Source organism: Hypanus sabinus, chromosome 9 (genome assembly GCF_030144855.1).
Source record: "Hypanus sabinus isolate sHypSab1 chromosome 9, sHypSab1.hap1, whole genome shotgun sequence".
NCBI classification, from domain to species: domain Eukaryota; kingdom Metazoa; phylum Chordata; class Chondrichthyes; order Myliobatiformes; family Dasyatidae; genus Hypanus; species Hypanus sabinus.
The window spans coordinates 93,370,130-93,390,922 of NC_082714.1; the positions used below are offsets into that span (position 1 = coordinate 93,370,130).

At 42.1% G+C, this 20,793-nt stretch overlaps 1 protein-coding gene across 1 annotated transcript; it reads right to left on the reverse strand.

Moving 5' to 3' along the window:
• Window positions 1–16,028: 16,028 nt before the first annotated feature.
• LOC132399641 (uncharacterized) lies at window positions 16,029–20,546 on the reverse strand. The gene is made up of 6 exons (XM_059980237.1): window positions 20,475–20,546; window positions 19,409–19,726; window positions 19,005–19,325; window positions 18,205–18,294; window positions 16,401–16,450; window positions 16,029–16,155 (listed from the first exon to the last, which is right to left on the reverse strand). Exons 1-6 carry the CDS (start codon window positions 20,527–20,529, stop codon window positions 16,093–16,095), a joined length of 897 nt encoding a protein of 298 aa, XP_059836220.1. The 5' UTR covers window positions 20,530–20,546; the 3' UTR covers window positions 16,029–16,092.
• Between the last annotated feature and the right edge of the window lie 247 nt (window positions 20,547–20,793).

Below are 20,793 nucleotides of genomic sequence, written 5' to 3' on the forward strand. Positions count from 1 at the left end.
AGTAAGTAAAAGCCACTCACTCTCCCCTGTCTGTCTTGCCTGTCATTTCCTCGTAGATTTCCAACAGACTTGCCCGCCAAGATTTCTGCTAAAGGAAACCATGCCGACGTTGGCTTACTGTATCCAAATACTTTGAAACCTCAGACTTCGTAATGGATTCCAACATCTTCCCAACCACTGAAATCAAGCTTAATAGCCTAGTATGTCCTTTTTTTGCCTCTGAAGGAGTGGACTGACAGTTACAAATTTCCAGTCCCCCGGAACCATTCCTGAATCTAGTGATCCTTGAAAGCTCATTTCAGAGCTACCTGCAATAAACCCACCGATTATCACAGCGACCTGACCTATACCTCTGACCACCATGTTACTTGAAAAATTGCCACGCCCTGTCTCAATTCCTCAGTCTCCACTGCATCTGCTCTCAGTTTGAATGATTTCGTTGCAGAACTAACACTTTCTCCTTCCTCAAAGAAAGGGATTTCCCTTTCTGCACCAGCAATACAGCCCTCACCCGCATCACTTCTACTTCTCGCACGTCTACCCTCACCCATCCACCCGCCACCCCATTACTTATTTCATAACGTTTCCGGCTGCCTCATTTATAACCCTGAGGTGTATCCATCTGGCCCAGATGACTTAACTACCCTCAGACCTTTCAGTTCCCAAGCTTCGTAATAGCAAATACACTAATTTCGGACACTCTCAAACATCTGTTCATACTGCTCGTGCCTTCCATAGTGGTGACTGATGGAAAACACATTAATTTTGTTTGCTGTTTCTTAGTTCCCCCAGAATTACTTATCTAAGTTATGTTCCAGCAGTCCGACATTCACACTAGCCTCTCCGTTACACACACACACACACGCACGCACGCACGCACGCACGCACGCACACGCACGCACGCACACACACACACACACACACACACACACACACACACACACACACACACACACACACACACACACGCATACACATGTGTGTGTATGTGTGTGTAAAAAAGTTTTGGTGTCCTCTTTTACATTATTGGCCTCATATCCTTAATATTCTAGCTTAAGGAACATGGAAGCACAGACGATGAATAGACGCCAACCATGATTCAAGCAAAGAGCCTTTCCGCTGAAGTGACTGAGTTACCTCCCACTTTCCCATCAAATGCCTTTATTCTGGGTGTTCAGTGGAGAGTGTAGAAGTTGGCGTTGACAAGTGCTCTGTAGTTGTACCGGACCATGTGAGTCACAAGAGCTAGATTGCGGTTTCCGGTTGCCATACTGGGAGCTCGAAACACCGGATGTCAGCCTGGAACAGAGAACTTTCCAATTATAAACGTAAATAGGCAGTTAATGGAATGTACTGAATACAGATTACGGAGTCTGAAAATAAGATGCAACAAAATTCTTGCAGAACTAACAACTAGACTTGCCTTTTTCCCAGTAGGACAATTGGACCAGAAGCTTTTTCATGCTGTGTAGGAACTTGAACCAGAGCAAGGACTTTGCCGTGCGTCTTCCGCAACAATCATTTAGATTCGCGGCTGATTTTTGAGACCGACGGGATATGGGAAAGCGCAAAGGGCTGAAAAAAATTGCCGATAAAACGAGGGCCGAGATGGAGACGATATACGTGATAGGAGCCTCGAGAAACGGTGTCATAAGCGCGGCTGGTTAGATTTCAGGGAGGGAGCATGTTGGAAATAAACCATGCAACAGGTAAATCAAAGGAAAGTTTCAGAACAACGCTGAAATATTAAAAACGGAGAGGATGTACTGTTGGCCAGGAAAGACAGAACTGGAGAAAGGCGAACAAATTGTGAATTACAGAGTTCGCTTCAGTGTTTGCATTACTTCTTTCTCCTCACTAATGCCATTAAGAAGACCATAGGTGGGATAAGCCAGTACTCGCCCGGAGGAGAGGGTGATTGGGAGGCCTCTTTCAGCGGCGTTTGTCTCCATGATATTATTAGCTGAAGTGGACTCATCCAACCGAATCATAACTTTCCTCAGATGGTGTATGATATGCCGATGCTCCCAACATTTTTAGAGTTATTTTTGATTTTCCAAAATAAAATCTACAGCTCCACTGTTGCATTGAGGTCACGGACTGAATATGCATTGCAGGAATCATTCTGCACATTACCGAACAGATGTTGTTCTCAATCTAGCCCCACATCGCTGATCTAAAATACTTTTCTGAGGATGAACGATTGTTAGATTCGCCAGTTAAAGAGTCAAAAGAGGCTTGTTTCTTCATCGCATGTATGTCTGGGATGGTGTGGAGGAATTAGTGAAAAGGGATCGTTCAATGCACGGCCCCAATGTGCTAGTTTCAAATTTAATCGAAAGGTTCTGTAATTTGACTACAGTTAAAAGCTAAAGCGTCGTGGAGTCGCTACAAACACGTCACAAATGCTCTCTAATGATGAAAAGTTGTATATAAAACATTTGGGAGACAAGTTTCAGTATTGGACCATGTTACAACATTTGATCTTCTAATTTGATTTTATATTGTCTCACACTATACAACAACAGAACTGGATTATCGTAAGAATAACTGACGCCTTGGTTGTGGAGAATATAAACTTACATTCTGAATCTCGCCTTTGTAGACTATCTGTCGGCATTGTTTCAGGCTGAACTAAAAAAGGACACATTTAATTGATTTATATATTGTCAATTTAAACGACACAATTTTTGTTTGTCATCGAGAGGCAAAAGAAACAGAAATTGTTTTCGAATCGACAGAGAACTATATATCTGCGAACGAGGATCTCTAATCTCTAAGATTAGCACAATAGAATACTGTCGGTGAGATTTGTAAGAAAGGAAGTGTTAAATTTCTGAGACTACATAGTCAAAGGTACATTTAATGTTAAAGAAACATTTAATGTTCAGAAATGTGCACAATATAGATGCTGAAATTCTTTTTCTTCTCGGGTAGTTACGGACGTCGTTGACGTACTAATGTTGTCATGTTCCTAAATGCTATATATATTCCCTCAGATTCAATGACTGTAAATCCCCATCATACAAGGAAGGCGGCAAAAGAAATTAATATACAAAGTCTAGTTACCCGAACATAATGGCAAAGACGCGGAAACACGAAAAAAAACCTGACGACTGGATTTGATAGAGTTATGGATTTGTGAGAGTGGAATATATTTGGCAAATCTATATTTTGAGTTTGTAGTTTGCAGAAGAGGTAAAGGCGGAACAGTTAACGTGTTTACTTTATGAAAACAGTTAATAAGCTGTCACAAAGAATTATTAAAGTTAATGTGATTTATTTGGCATTGGCTGAAGATTGATGAGCGGAAATAGCTTACGTTAACATAAGGTGACAAAATGAAATGTTACACGGAAAACTGTAATACCCTGCACATCAGTCAACACGAGATAAAGAAATCTTAATTGAACAAAGACTGAAATATTTTATTTTCAAGGGTGACAAGGAGTTAATTGTACACAAATCACTGACCGTTAATGTGTAGGTACAAGGAGCAATTAGGCGGCAAACAACCCGCCGACTTTCGATACAGGAATTGATTACAAGGTTAAAGTTCGGACTAAGCCTGACAAGTTTGATGCAGGGTCAATGATTCTCTTGGATAGAGGTACCGAGAATAAGGGCGATGCTTTAAAAATAGGGTTGCCCTTTCAGAATTGAGGTGAGAGGTAATTTCTTCAATCATAATAAATCTCCAGAAAGTTCTACACGGATGGCATTCAAATATTTGTATCTGTTCGAATTTAAGACCGAGCTGGATCGATTTTTAGATAATAAATAGAAAACCAGGTCCTGGATTAGTATAGGAAAATGGCACGGAGGTACCAAGCCAGCCATGGCCTTATTTAACGTGAATAAGGACGTAGAACACAGAGTTGCTGTTACAGAGTAAATACTCTGCAGGGTGACAAGTACAGGGGCCACGCGGGTGAGAGAAGCAAATAAATGTCACTTAACACCACCTGTTTCTTGCCAGCGGTTTAAGCAGCCTGAACCGCACAACGCTTTCCACGGGTGCTCATGTATCACATAGCGACCTTTGCAGTTAGACGCAGTCACTGACCTTGAAAGCGTAAACAGGAAACATGTAGCGCGAGATGACGCGGCCCAGTACTTTCCACAGACACATCTTTAAATGCGAGGCACAATTTCGGCATCGACCTATATTTCGCTTCCCTTCCGAACCCACTGATATTTGGGCAATTACTCGGTGCATAATTCACAGCGACAGTGAGTTTTTCAACGGTCGTTTTCCTGATATATCTCCCTCCAGGTTAGTCTTCGCTTCTCTGAATTTGGGAACCATTTCGAGCTAGTCATTGAAAAAATTGTTTTAGGACAGGGTTGCCCATTCTGTTTTATGCCATGGACATCCACCAAAACCAAAGGGTCAGTGGAACCCATGTTGGGAAACCTCTGCCTTGGGGGAAGATTGGTTGATGTGGAATTATTTTGGGATAAGCAATGTGCACTTTGTTGCAGCATTATCACAGCTTCGCGCAAGATCTTAAAATGACTCTCCTGATACATTTAAAATATCTCAAATTGAATTTTTGGAACAAGGACAGAAAATCTACTTGTCTTCCTTAGCTCAGATATCTATCAATGAAGATGACTGAAATATTATTGGAGATTATTGCATTTCCGAACCCTCCAAGGACTCTGTATAATAGAACCACAGAACATTACGGCACAGAAACAGGCACTTTGGCCCTCTTGGCTGTGTCGAACCATTTTCTGCCTAGTCCCACTTACCTGCACCTGGACCATATCCCTCCATACCACTCTCATCCATGTATCTGTCCAAGATTTTCTTAAATGTTAAAAAGTTAGCCCGCATTTACCACTTCACCAGGCAGCTCATTAAACACTCCCACCACTCTCCGTGTGAAGAACCCCCCCACCAATGTTCACTTTAAACGTTTCCGCTTTATATTTAACTCATGTCCTCTGTTTTCTTTTCTCCCCTAAACCCAGTGGAAAAAGCCTGCTTGGATTCACTCTATCTATACCCATCATAACCTTATATATCTCCATCATATCTCCCCTCATTCTGTTACGCTCCAGGGAATAATGACGTACCCTATTCAAACTTTCTCAGTAACTCATTTTCTCAAGTCCCGGCAACATCTTGTAAACCTTCACTGCAATCTTTCAACCTTATTAATATGCTTGCTATAATTAGCTGACCAAAACAGCGCACAATACTCCAAATTCGGCCTCACCAATGCCTTATACAACCACACCATAACATTCCAACTCTAAAACTCAATACTTTGATTCATAAAGGCCAATGTACCAAAAGCTCTCTTTACGACCCTATTAACCTGTGACACCACTTTTAAGGAATTATGTATCTGTCTTCCCAGATCCCTCCGTTCCACTGCACTTCTCAGTGTCCTACCATTTACCTTGTATATTCTACCTTGGTTTGTCCTTCCAAAGTGCAATACCTCACACTTGTCTGCATTAAACTCCATCTTCTATTTTTAACCCATTTTCCCAGCTGATCCAAATCGCCCTGCAAGCTTTGAAAACCTTCCTCACTGCCCACTACAGCTCCAATCTTTGCATCATCAGCAAATTTGCTGATCCAATTTACCACATTATCACCCAGATCATTGATATAGATGACAAATAATAATGGACCTAGCACTGATCCATGTGGCATAGCACTAACCACAGGCCTCCACTCAGAGAAGCAATCCTCCACTACCACTCTCTGGCTTCTGCCAATCAGCCAATGTCCAATCCAATTTACTACCTCACCATGTACACCTAGCGACTGAATCTTCCTAACTAACTTCCGATGTAGACAACATCCACTGCCTTTCCTTCATCCACTTTCCTGGTAACCTCCTCGAAAAACTCTAATAGATTGGTTACACATGACCTACCACGCACAAAGCCATGTTGACTCTCCCTAATATGTCCCTGTCTATACAAATACTTGGAGATCCTATCTCTTAGTACTCCTTCCAATAATTTGCCTACTACTGACATCAAACGTACCGGCCTATAATTTCCCGGATTACTTTCTAGCCTTTTTTAAGCAACGGAAGAGCATGAGCTATCCTCCAATCCTCCGGTACCTCACCCGTAGATACTGACATTTCAAATATATACGCCTGGGCCCGTGTAATTTCCACACTAGTCTCTTTTAAGGTCCGAGAGAATACCCTGAAATGTTCTGGGGTTTTATCTAATCTGATTTGCCTCAAGATAGCAAGCACCTCCTCGTCTTCAATCTGTATAGGTTCCATGACCTCACTACCTGTTTGCCTTATTTCCATTTATCGATGCCAGTTTCCTTTGTAAATACAGACAGAAAAAAAACATTTAAGAGCTCCCCCATTTCTTCTGATTCATACATAGCCGACAACTCTGATCTTTAAGAGGACCAATTTTATCTCTTTCTTCCTTTTGCTCTTAATATACCTGTAGAAGCTCTTAGGATTATCCTTCCCCTTGACTGTCAAAGCAACCCCATGTCTTCTTTTAGCCCTCCTGATTTGTTTCTTAAGTATTGTTTTCACTTTTTATGCTCCTCAGGCTTCTTATTCGCTCCCCGTTTCCTATACATGTCATACTACTCTCTCTTCTACTTTATCAGAGTCCCAATATCCCTGGAGAACGAAGGTTCCTTATTTTTATTCACTTTGCCTTTAATCCTGACAGGAAGATACAAATTCTCCACTCTCAAAATTTCTTCTTTGAGGCCTCCCACTTGCTAATCACATCCTTGCCAGAGAACTAACCTGTCCCAATCCACATTCTTTAGATCTTTTCTCATTTCTTCAAATTTGGCCTTTTTCCAGTTTAGAACATCAACCCGAGGACCAGATCTACCTTTATCCACGATCAAGTTGAAACTAATGGTGTTACGATCACTGGAACCAAAGTGTTCCCTTACACACACTTCCGTCACCTGTCCTAACTCGTTTCCTAATAGGAGATCTAATAATTCATCCTCTCTGTTTGGTACCTCTATATATTGATTTAGGAAACTTTCCTGAAGACATTTTACAAACTCTAACAAGTTTAAACCTTTAACAGTATGGGAGTCCCAATCAATATGTGGAAAATTTAAATCCCCTACTATCACAACTGTATGTTTCCTGCAGTTGTCTGCTGTCTCTCTGCAGATTTGCTCCTCCAATTCTCGTTGACTATTGAGTGGTCTATAATGAAACCCCATACCTTTCCTGTTTCTCAGGTCCACCCATGTGCCCTCGGTAGACCAGCCCTCTAATCTCTCCTGCCTGAGCACTGCAGTAAGATTTTCCCCGACTAGCATTGCCACACCCCCTCACCCTTCATCCCTCTGCCTCTATCACGTCTGAAACATCTAAACCCTGGAACCTTAAGCAGCCAGTCCTGCCCCTCCTGTAGCCAAGTTTCACTAACGGCTAAAATGTCACAATTCCATGTGTCAACCCACGCCCTCAGCTCGTCTGCCTTCCCCACAATACTCCTCGCATTGAAATAGACACACCTCAGAAGATTATTACCACCACACACAAACCTTCTATTTGTGACTTTGCATGAACTTTCAACATCATTTATTTTCACCCCTGCTCCACTATCTGCTCTGTCACTGTGGTTCCCATCTCCCTGCAAATCTAGTTTAACCACTCCCACCATAGCACTGACAAACCTAAACCTAATTTTATTTCTCTTTTTTCTGTCTCTTTACCCCATGCTCGAATTTAATTCTTAGCATATAGGTCCCAATGGGAATTAGGAATTCTAATAATCTGGTGAACGGTAAAGGCAGTTTACGCCGAGCCCGGTCTATCTATCTATCTATATATATATAAGTAGGTATCCAACAAGTGTACGATGAGATATATATTACAAATAATTTGGTACAGCTTTACCCAGATAACGTCCTGATGAATTTCTTCCTTTCGTAGTTGTTAGTCCTCAGGAGTTCCGAATTAAACCCTTTTCTTCTGTTTCCTGGATATTTCCTTACGCCGCAGGCATTCTCTCGCCTTGCATTTGTTCTCACCGTACTTTTGTTGGATACCTACTTCACAAAGTGTACGAGGCCTCCTTATCATCCACGTCAAAACACAATGGTATATAGTGTTTCACCAGAAAAGGAAGAAGGAAAACAAAATGACAAGGGGCTGATGGGCGCTGATGGGACAGACGAAACACTGCCTGTTATCAAGGGAAAAAAATGCTGCTGATCGGGTATTCGTCTGATTAGCGTCAGAGGAATAGTACAGCACAGTGCAGACCCTTCGATCCAGGATGATGTGCCGACGAATTAATCTATTCTCACCTTACCAGTTTTCAATCATCCATGAGCCCATTTCAGAGTGTCTTAATGGTCCCTAATGTATCGGTCTCTATCACCAACATTGGCAGCGCGTTCTACACACCCCTCACTCTGTGTAAGAATGTCTACCTCTGACAGCTCATTGAACTTTTCCCCAATTACCTTAATAGTTTACCCCTCGATAGTTTGCAACAGTTTCATTCCAGCGTAAGTTGGAGTCTATGCAATTAATATGTGTTTGGTATCTGACTGTGGCCAGAGCGGTGGGTGAAGAACAGCACCATAACCTTCCCCCGTGCCTGACACTGTGATGGTAGCCCTTTGTACTCCATGTACAACCTGTCGATATATAGTATTCATATAGTTATCACCACCTGACTCTACCTCACGAGTTTACTCTCTTTCTGCAGCAGGGACTGTTAATCTATAAAAAAGTTTATTTTTAATATGGTTATTATCGTAATTTATAGAATGTAATGTTTCACGACAGGTGTTAGTGATTTTAAATTTGATTCTGATTCTAATTATCCACCTATCCGTCCTTTTCTCCCCCTCCATCTGTTTTGATACGTAGGCGGGTATTTAACTCTTTCATGAATATTTATAAATCAATTTCTGGATCTGGTGGCACTACGATCTGCTCCCAACCTCCTACCGTGCGCAATCCCTTTGGGAATATATTGTTGGAGTCGGAAATTATGAGACAGAGATGTTAGAACATATAAAAAAGCGATATCTTCTTTTCTCTTGCAGATGTCTCATCCACGCATGTTTGCCTTTTACTGTATCATGTCGGCTTTTCTGTAGCGATTATCTTTCTGCTCACGGATATATTCGCCGTGGGCCGAAGCTGCAGGAACCGGAAGTCAGGTTCCAAATTCGATCGAACTCCTCAGGATTATTTTATTGCCGTTGTTGTCTGGTTCTGGGTTTAACGCTATTGTTTACATTAAATCTCTTTTCATCTCAGGAAACAAGAGCGGCCCGGTCAACTTTGCAGAAGTGAGAGCACTCCCGGCAGGAAATGAAGTAGGAATAAATCATTTTGGTTTATTTAGAGAATATAGAACAGCACAGTGCAGCAGAGAAACAGACCCTCCCCGCCACGATGTTTTGCCGTGCTAATGGAAATCTACTAAACTAATTCATTCAGCTTGTACTAGTGTACACTCCTCTTCCGTGCGACTGTCTAAGTTTATTATAAGAAGCTATAAAACATACCAAATGAGACCGCGCAGATCTTCCGCTTGGGCCTTGACATTCTGGGATTGCTACTGATAAGAGTTATGGAGCACGGAAACAGGCTTTTAGGCACAGCTCGTCCCTGATCATTGAGATGCATTATTGGGCTAGTCTCCTTTGCCTACATTTTTCTAATACCCTTCTAAACCTATCCTAACCACGTACAGTACCTATCCAAATGATTACTGAATGCTGTAACTGTACCGGCCTCTACCACTTCCTCTGGGAAGTCGTTCTATGCACAATACGACCGAGATCTGTTGAATAAATGAGCCTAAATTTCTCCTCAAATCTTTCCTCTTTCACTTTGACCCCGTGGTCTCGTTTTACTTTCCCTTACCGTGGGAAAAGACATGACATTCCACTTCATCACTCAGGATTTTATAAACATCCGCAGGGTGGTCCCTGAGCCTCCAATGCTTCAGGGAAAGCATCTCCAGTATTCTCGGTCCCCTCTGTTAACTGAAGCCCGTCAGTCCCCAGTTATATTCTGATCAATCTTTTATGGACTCCCTCCACTGAAGAAGCAGGTTATTTCTATGATATGACAATCAGAAATTAACCAATATTCCAGATGCGGTCCCCTCACTACCTCATTCTCCATGCCCCGTCTGCTAAAGGTAAGCACGTCTTTATTCAGCATCTGCAGGTATCTCACTGTCTGGCTGTCAAACTTTAATAACTTCTATAGATGCAAGTTGGAGAATATTCTGATTAGTTCCATCACTGCGTCGCATGGAATCATCAATACTCATGAACAGAAAAGCCTAGAAAAATTAGTGGGTACATCCCAGTACGTTACAGGAAACTCCCTCCCCATCACTAAACACAGGAGGGCGGTCGCAGGAAAACAGCACTCATCATCAACCCAGGCCATGCTTTCCTCTGGCTTTGGATTGAGGTACAGAACTCTCGGGTCCCACACCTCCAGGTCCATGAACAACTCTTTCCACTCAACCATTTGTGTCCTGAATCCATGTTCTAAGCTGATTCCCCCACCTATGGACTCAACCTCAAGGACTCTACAACTTAGTTTTTCAAAATTATTGATATACCTGTTTACTGTTCTTTTTGTGCGGCGCAGTAGGTTTTTTTTTGCACATTGGTTGTTTGCTCGTCTTTGTCTGTGTGCAGTTTTAAATTGATTCTATTGTGTTTCCATTACGTACTGTGAATACCCGCATGAAAATCAACCTCAGGACGGAATATAGTAACACGTATGGGCTTTGTTAATAAATTTACTTCGAACTTTGCATTTAGAACTGTGTTGACACATACATAGAATTATGGCTTGTGCTCCAATGTCTATTTTACAGCATCAACCGCCAACTTCAACCCCGGGCCGGTTACATACTATGCAATTCCTACACTGGCTTCATTTAGAACAAAGAAGCGAGTACGACAAATCATTGTGGACACAACTCACCCAGAGAACTGCCTTTGAAAATGCTCCCCGGTGGAAAGCGCTATATGGTTATTAAATCAAAAACCTCACACTAGCTGAAAAGTCTCCCCCACACAGGTACTTAATCCAGTAAACCATTCTAATTAGCCCCGCTCCCTCTGTCTTTTACCGCCATCAAGCACTGCAGCCCTTTAAACAATTATTTTTAATGCCGTTTGTATCGTATTTTGTGCTGAAATATTGGGAGATCCATATCGCTGTGTGCATCAGAGATCTTCCGTGTCTCATCTTGTACCTCTCTTACTTCAATGTAACATTTTCTAGCTGAATGACCAATTTCTCATTTATCCGTGCTGCACTGCATTTGTTAGTTATTTATCAGTTTGCTTAAACTACATTAACAGCCTTGGCCTCTTTATGACCCTTTCAGACCTTAGTTTTCTAACCGTCTTCGTGTCCTGAAGAAGATGTGAAGCACTTGCCCACGTCCTTTACATTAATCGTATCAAGATGATGTTTCAACACTAGTCGCAATGGTACCATATTTGCTGCGTTTATTATTTTGAACTACGTTAAAAAGTGTGTCTACTTCCCAACATCTACAACTTAATTCACTCCTCTTTAAAGGACCATGACCATCATCCCCTGTGAATACAGCAGTTCTTTTAGAACAAAGAAGAGGATGAATTTCTTTAGCCAGGGTGTAGAGTTTGATAGGTTTTTGATTAGGAAGGGTTTCAAATCTTCCGGCGAGAAGGTGGGAGAATATAGTTGAAAGGGATAATAAATTAGCCACGATGGAATGGCGGAGAAGACTTGATGAGCCGAACGTCCTAATTCTGCTCCTATGTCTTATGATCTTATGGTATTATCCTTGCTTCTTCACCTCACACACCAATCCCGATACGGAATCGCTCTTGCGGTATCTTTTCACCACCTAAGTGAATCAGAATTTAATACTACTGTGCAAGAAGGTTGATGGGACGAACGGTCTCTTTTTGTCCCGTGGCATTCTTGCGATGCTCTTCGTTGTCTCTCAGAATCTACCTACTCTGATTGATTTTTAACGTGGGCTCTATAATGAGAGGGCAGGTGGAAGAGAGGATTTCGGTATGCGGATTTGACATGCAGCAGGTCTGCAGTGGTAAGGGCTATCAGTGACGGTTCCAGTCATTGGGCGATGGTCTTCTCAGGGCATCCGGAAGTCATGCCCAAGAAGTGGCAATCTATTGCAGGTGAGATTTATGTCTTTCCTGGTGTCTACGAAATTACGTCAGCTAAACAATGGTAAGTGATTTCAAAATACCGAGTTGAAAAACTTCCAGTCCTTCTCAATATGCCAGCTCCCAGGATCACCAACTCGTGACAGTGAAGCAATTTCTCCTACGCTTTTACAAACCACATTCCAAGAGTAATGTTCAATCTTATTTTACAGAAGCCAATTATTATGTTTTGCTGTTTTTTTATCTTGATTTATCTCTTGTGGTTAACAGAGTTTTGGTTTTCTTAAACTGAAACATTTCATTTCACTTTGTACCTATGTCGGAAAAGTTAGTTTGATCTAGTTCAAGATTGTATCGCTTACAATGTGCAATAAAACAGATTGGACAAGGAGAATGCTGTGTATTTTTGATTCCATGCATTGCGGTCAAGAAATGCAGAAGAGGCTTGACCCAAAGCAGATCCGCGGAGATGATTCACTAGTGAATAATAACTTTAATAAAATAATCACAAAATAACAAGCCACGAAGAACCACAACACCACAGTAAACATAAACTAAACAAAACAGAGAACAAAGTCTACTTTAGCCAGGGAGAGTAAAAGCTGGGAGCAACTGGATGAGTTTGGTTGGTTCGATGAGTGAACAAGGACTGTGGATGTGAACTGGGGCTAAATAGGCTGCACGTGAGGAGTCTCGAAAGAGCAGCAGGTGAATCCAAATATCTGATTGGAAACTGGGAGGGACTTGCATGTGAAAGTTGAAAGGCGTCAATGTCCACCGGTACATAATATCATGTAAACTCACTCTTGCAGTTCATGCTTTACGCTGTTTATCCAGAATTAATCTTTTGTCATAAAGTTCCCGGAATTACGATATGGACTGACGTGTCTTTTCACTCATGATTATATAAGGCCACGTAGCTTCAATCGGCAAGGCCACTACAACTTGCTATCATCAAGGAGAAGTTATAGGAGCCTGAAGACACATACACCGTTTCAGGAACAGTCTCCTCCCCTCCACCATCAGATTTCTGTATGGACAATGAACACATTACACTACCTCAGAATTTTTCCTGATTTTATACAAATTATTTTATTTAATTTTTATATCTGCTTCTTATTGTAATGATTAGTTTTCATTATTGTATATTTAAATTTTCTGCTGCTACAAATCAACGAACTTCACGAAATATGTAAGTGATATTAAACCTGATTCTGATTCTGAATCTCAAGACTGGGCCAATTCAGGTTGCCGGTTGACCTCCAATGTGCGGAGTTCAGAGGAGCCCACAGCGAGGAGAATAGGAGCGGGGCTGGAGTGGCGAGAGGTAAGGGGAGAATGGGCGAGGGGACGGAGTGTCAGAAAGCACCACTATTAATAGATTCACGGCTTTGGCTTGGTCTCCAATTTTGGTGGGGACTTTCTCTGCTTAAGAAGGCACCTAGTCAAATACTTAGAAAATGAAACACATTCGGGAAGCATCAGACGAAACACAGCTTTCATTGCCATTAGTAGACACACTGCTTTAGATCTAAAAATATTTGCCACTCTTTTGATCAGTGTGGGATGATTTAGCTCAAGTTCAACGTACTGTCATTCAACCGTACACATGTATGCAGCCAAATGAAAAGTCGCTCCGTCCGGAGAAGGCGTACAACACAGGACATATACCGCCCACAAAACACAGAAAATAATATTACCACAAATAAAAATAAATTCCAGCAGATTGACATTTAGTCAATCTTCACTTCCTGAGCCCAAATGCTTTGCGATGTCGTTTCCCTTCAGCCGAGGCTCAGTGAGGTTCTGATGAGACAAGGGCATCATGTATGAACCAGAAGATGGAGTCATTGGAACTTCATATTGGTTGAGCTGTTTTCTCCAGGTGTAAGTAAGTCATAAGATCGGCGTGAGGAGACCATTCGGACTGATGCGCCTACCGACATTTAATCAAAAGGTTCAGCATCAGATTTTATCGAAACAATTTTTCGATGTTCTTTGCCGTTTCCTCAAGAGAATTTTACATTTCTTCTAGACTCTGATACAAAGAATTCATAACGTCACTCCTAAACCCTGCCCCTGTATCCTCCTGTTCGAGGCTCCCTGACTACTGCCACTAACATCTTAAAAACTAATCATATCACCGTTTATTCTTCGAAAACCATGGCTGGTCCTTCCACCACCCTCCCACCCCATAATTCTACTCCCTGACCTACTCCCCGTAACCTTTGATGCCACGGCCGAACAAGAACCTATTAATCTCCGCCTTAAATATACCCAACCATATGACCATAGCCGTCCTTGATAACAAATTACGCAAATTCAGCGCCCCCTGACTAAAGAAATTCTCTGCATCTCTTTTCAATGGACGCTTCTCTATCCTAAGGCTGTGCCCTCTTCTCCTGGGCTACCTCAACAAGGCAAACATCCTTTCCACATCTACCATGTCCAGGGCTTTCAACATTCAAAAGGCTTTAATGAGATTCCCTCCACTCATCCTTCTAAATCCAGCGAGTACGGGTCCAGAGCCATCAAACGTTCCAGATACGATAACCCTTTCATTCACGGAATCATCCTTGTGAGCCTCCTCTGAACCCTCTGCAATGCCAGAACATCTTTTCTTAGATTTAGAGCCCAAAGCTGTTCATAATACTCAAGATGAGACCTCACCTGTGCCTTTTCAGGCCTCAGCATAACATCTCTGCAAAGTTATTTCCAAAATATTAAAGGGAACCGGAAGATCAGACTGAAACTTTAAAGCCATTTGAGGAATGCTTCTTGTAAAGCATCTCAGGTCGTCTTTGGTCAGATTACACTTGGTGTATTGTGAGTAGTTTCGGGCCCCTTATCTAGGAAAGAATGTGCTGACATTGGAGAGGATCCAGAGAAAAGTTGACGAGAATGATCCCGGGAATGAAATGATGAACGTATGAGGTTCGTTTGATGGCCGGAGTTTAGGAGAATGAAGTGGGGTGGGGCATCTCAGCGAAATATACGGAACAATGCAAGGTCCAGACAGACTGGACGTGCAGTTGATGTTTCCTATCCCGGGAAAGTCTAAGATGAAAGGCACAGCCTCGGAATAGAGGGACGTCCCGTTAGAATAGAGTTGATGAGAGGGTGGGGAATCTGTGGAATTCATTGCCACGGAAGATTGTGGAGGCATATTTAAAGCGGTGGTTTACTGGTTGTTAATTAGTAAGGGGATAAAAGTTGACGGGGAGAATGTAGAAGAATGGCGCTTTGAGGGGGATTATACATTGGTCATAATGGAATAGCGGAGCAAGCTCGCTGGACTGAATGGCCTAATTCTGTTCCTATGTCATATGCTCTTACGGATTTTGGTTTAAAACCACACTGTTTTCCCTCTCAGGCCAAAGACCTCTCGGTCAATGCGGGCGTTTAACTTCTCCAATTGCCTTAGTTGTTGTCCAAAGAGCGGATTGAAGAGTCAAAATTGTTTATTGTCATTCTTCAGCTGTATCGAACAAAAATGATTGTTACTTCCATCTGTCGCATCATAAAAGCACAATGGAAATAAAAAGAAGTACAATAAATTGAAAGTGAATTCTATAAGACGCAATGTACAATAACTGAGCTTCAGCGTAAGTTGAAACCAGAGGCGGAATAGCCCCGAAAGTGACCATTGATTAAAGTAATACAGTTTTTTATTATGTTACAATATATTTAATTTATTCAAAGGAAAATTCCAAATGATAGCACAGAGGAAAGCTTTGAGATGAGACACGCAAACTATGCAAAAAGACTCTTCTTCGCTTAAGGTTTAGAATCACGACATCAGTGTTAGTCCAACATTCTATTTACGTATCAAATGAACCCGCACAAATCTTGTCAATCAAACAGCGTCAGATGATTCGTTCAGTAGGTTTTAGTGTGACTCCAGGTTCAGTCCATTTCTGCGCAGATGCTCATCTGCGGGGAGAGGATGATGCAGCGAACTCGAGAGAGGCGTAAAGGATCGGCGCTTGTGACTGGAATGCATAGAAAACATTAGCAATCAAAGATATCGCAGAGCATGGTCTACCATTTTTCAACAGTAACGACTGCAGCAAACTTCCTCTGCGAGATAACCCCTTAAATAACTGCAGCCGATTAGCAAAGTATGACTTCCGCTTCTTAATTCCTCGTTGACTCCGTTCAAACACATCATTATTTTGTACCCAATTTGAAACGTCAAATTTGTGAATCTTCCAACGGTTGCAGTCCCCATACGTACCTGAGTCACAGTGCCGTGTACTTGGTGCGTCGCCAATTGACGATGAGTCCCTGTGCAATGAAAGAACATGAATTGGAACAATTGTTTGGTCTGGACAACTTATAATTACTTGCACGAAATGTCATATGCCAGCAATCCAAACATGACAGTAGTCCCCAATATATCAGCTGTCGGTCTATACTAATTATTTCAAATTCACTAAAGCTTTTCAAATGCATCGGGACTTTCTTACTCATTTCCAAATATGACAATAACCCCCAACACGAAAATATTTCTAGGATACACAAACCGCTCCGTCATGGAATCCCATGTGCCAAGCAGGTGCTTTACCTGCAAGCTAGCGGAGGGACACCTCCTTTGGTCGAGACGAATCTCCACCCCTCCATTCAAAGTAAAAAAAATAACAATAAGAATAAACATTTTCACTGTACCATATTAACGTATTTATTTGATATAATATCTTGGTCTGAAACCGATTTGGAAATTTTACAAAGAAAATAAGAAGAAATGACAATTATTATAAAACACCTTGTACGCTTGAACGTACTTAGTTTAATACTACCTAGGACAGAAGGAGGAAGAGGAATAACAAATATTAAAAATCTAAACAACAGTTCGATAAATCTTTTAAGGATATATTTTTGTCAACGAAAACAGGGTATAAGTATCCACACTAGCATATACAATACTGGTAAGAGGTATTGGGTCCATTACTAAACTTCAATTAAAGCGCAATTCAGGAAAATGAAGGAATTATCATCACAGAAGAAAAGGGGAACCAATGGAAGAGCATAACCCTCCATGGAAGACTTCCCATGATCGGAGCAGACTAGATGTCAACAAGGAAATGTGGAATGCCTAGCCCAGTGTTGAAACACTCTTCCTTGTTGAAGATAGTTGAAGATAGGACCAGGTGGGTAACACAAATCATCAAAAATATACAATAAAAGACCAAGAAATTCAAGACGATAAATTCAGAAAATGCCCGAAAAAAACTGAAATAATTCTACATATTACAGGATACTGCAGCAATTTAATTCAATCTGATTACTTACCCGGGCACAACTCATAAAAGCCAAACTCATAAAAGACACTATACCGTACTCTAAATATAAGCCTAATTCAGTTTTAGAGTCAGTGTCCGACAAATTATATTATGACCGATTCATTATTAGGGATAGGGCGATTTATAATAGCTAACTGGATTTTATATTACAGGAAAGAACAAGAAAGAACAACGTACTTAATAAACATAGCCATTCCAAACACACGTAATACAGAGAAATCACAAAGTGAAAATCACCAGATATGTGCGGAATTAAAAGAGGAAATTGAAAGTGTATAGAACATGAACAGAGTATACGTCGTCCTAAAAGTGATATCTACAACTTGTATTTCCCCAAAGTCTCTACACGGTTGGATTCAACTTTTACAATTGCACAACAATATTTCTATAAACCTTCAGTGAGCGACAATAATAAACCCCTATACAATAGTACAAACTTCCTCGCAATTCAGGCTATGCTTGGCTATGCCTTCCCTCTAGTTTTCCCATATTGAGCCAGGGAAAAATAATTCAGCAAGAATAATAATATGAGAAACATACACAAATACACCACTGATGAGGGGACTGAGACCTCAGATCCCTACTTTCTGAGATTTCAGTCCAACTCCCCGGCACAACACCTCTGCGCCTCCTCCCTTCTAAACCCATTGCCAGCATTTATCACACAGAACCTTGAAACAGGGACCGCGGTATCTGTTAATAGTTATATGGATATTTCTGGGGAAAGCCAAACCTCACCTGATCTACGCTCTTTAGAGATCCGAATAATAATTAGGATAACCAGGAAGACAAGGATCCCAAGGAGGATCGCTGTAGGATGACACCAACCTAGAGAAAGAGAATTGTTGTTTGGTGAAATCATGGTTTCCAAAAACACTTTATTTGGCTGTAATAGGAATGATTTTACATCAGTGGATGCTCTTTTAATTATTTATTTGTAAGTCTCTACTGTAATAATTTTAGGAAGTTTTTGACTTGTGTTGCATGTCGTGCCCTGACCAGCACACAACAGCAAATTCCGAATACGTGCAAGTGTATATGGCGAACAAGTTCGACCTTTGATCCTCAAACTATAATGTACGACCAGAAATCCATGGCAACGTTAACCAAAGAACGACTCAAAGAATGAAATAACGCTTGAGGCCATACAGCTCCTCAGACCACTTCTTCGCTTTGCCTCGCAGCCACCTGACCCTTACAATCATTTCCCCAGTTTACTATCCCAACGTAGAAAGCCTTTCTTTCATTGTTGCCCGGTCTAATTCCTGGAAGCCTCTCCCAGCCCTACTGTGAGATCATCACGGACATCAAAGAGTTAAGAAGGAGGTTCACCCCAGCTGCTCAAAGGCCAGCCAATGGTGTAGGTAAGCAGATTGTTAAAAACAAATAAATACAAAATAATGTTGACTGTGAGTTATTCCAGCAGATATAAGATCATAATACATATGAGCAAAATTAGGCCGTTCGGCCCATCGAGTCTGTTCCGCCGTTCCACCACAGATGAGTATCAATACTTCATGTACAAAACATAACCTCACCTTGATCTGGTTCAATGGTGATATGGGACACGCTCTTGATTATCATCTTTCCCCCACCCCCGAGCTGTGCGATGCAGGTACAGACTCCGCCGCTCCTCCAGGTTTCCACTGGGACTGGCATCTGACTTCTAACACTATAACTCAGGTCAGGGTCAAGCGTGCCGGTATCGCTCCATCCTTCCATGATCTCTCCGGAAATGTTCCAGTAAATGACAATATGGATGGAAGAAAGGCCGCCGACCAGACACACCAGGGGAACCGACCCGTTCCTCTCAGACAGTGGGACAAATACCAGGATGTAGGTCCGGTTGGTGGAGCTGTCTGGACAGAGATTGGGACACCGTTAACCGCAGCTTCACATGAAGTAGATGGCGGGGTATAATCCCACTGTCGAGTTCTCTTACCTCCAACCAGGAGTGTGGGTCCCTTCGCAAGCAGCAAATCCCTTCGAGAACAGTAGTAGGAACCCGAATCCTCCACACCGACGTCCCGAATTTCCAGCACTGATGTGCGATCGCCAGAGACTTTTTTGTAAGTCGTCCTACAGCCGGTCTTTCGGCAGTCCGTGGATTTGATCTCTACCGGGGGTTCGTCCGCACGCTGTTGGTACCACAACACATTGCTTGCGACCTCCACTGGGTACGTGAGTTCACAGGAGAGTTCAACCGGCTGACCGACATGTGCAGTGACTACAGCCGGACTCTCAGAAAACGACTTGGATTCTGCAATTGGAATTATTATAATTTTATTAAAACTATCTACTACAGAATCAAACTAAGTCCGATTGAGCACATTGCCCATAGTTTAAAATGCACCGTCACTTTAAGTTGTAATTATTGGCTAAGGTATCTTAACAACACCTAACGTCGACCAAAAGGAAAATACACGTTAACTAGGTCAAATTTTTAAGAGTTTTCCTTTAGTCATTTACAGGATGTGTAGCCGGCAAAATTAGTTTGTCCACTATTCCGCAGGTGACTTTAAGCCGAGAAGTTTGGTGGCCACTTCAGTCAGGACTCGCCAAACATTCTGCTTTGGGTTTGGCGTTTTATACGGGCACAGAGAATCAGTGCGCCAGATACGCATCACCAATAGAAAATAGACAATAGACAATAGGTGCAGAAGTAGACCATTCGGCCCCTCGAGTCTTATGAGTCTAAATGAGCGAGACTTAACGAGAAAGTTATTTAGAATTTATTTAAGTAGTTTTAGAATCAGCATTGATGAGATTCTAGCTTAGTTACCCAGATTTATATGATTCATAAAAATTTATTTCCACACTCTCGTGGGATGTTTTGATGCTGAGAGCGGGGCGAGGGTTGTGTGGGTAACTTAATCCCGATCATCGACCTGCGTTTATAACCAAACAGCATTTCCACTGGGATGACAAACTCCTTACAGACGTAGGGCCCGTTTCCCCTAACATTTCAGGCGATCTTGTTTGGAAGTTCTCAAGGCTGACTCACTCACCGCAAACACGAAACATCTGAATAGTAACGAACAGAGTCAATGCTTCCATCAACATCTGGACTCGGGGCGGTAGTCGGCCGCGCTGTGCTCGACTCTTAGGAGTCGGACTGATTTCAGCCGCAAGTCTGTGCAGCCTCTTAGCTGCCGTGGACACAGCTCGGTGCTGAATATCCGGGGCGGGGCCTGTACATCCAACCTGCGCCTTGTGCGTATTGCACCAGGTTACCGCGTCTGTTCGTCACAAGATCAAACGGCTACGGAGAAGTGTTCAGAAAATCTGCCAAACAGAGCATGGTTTGACCATGGCTTCCGGGATGCA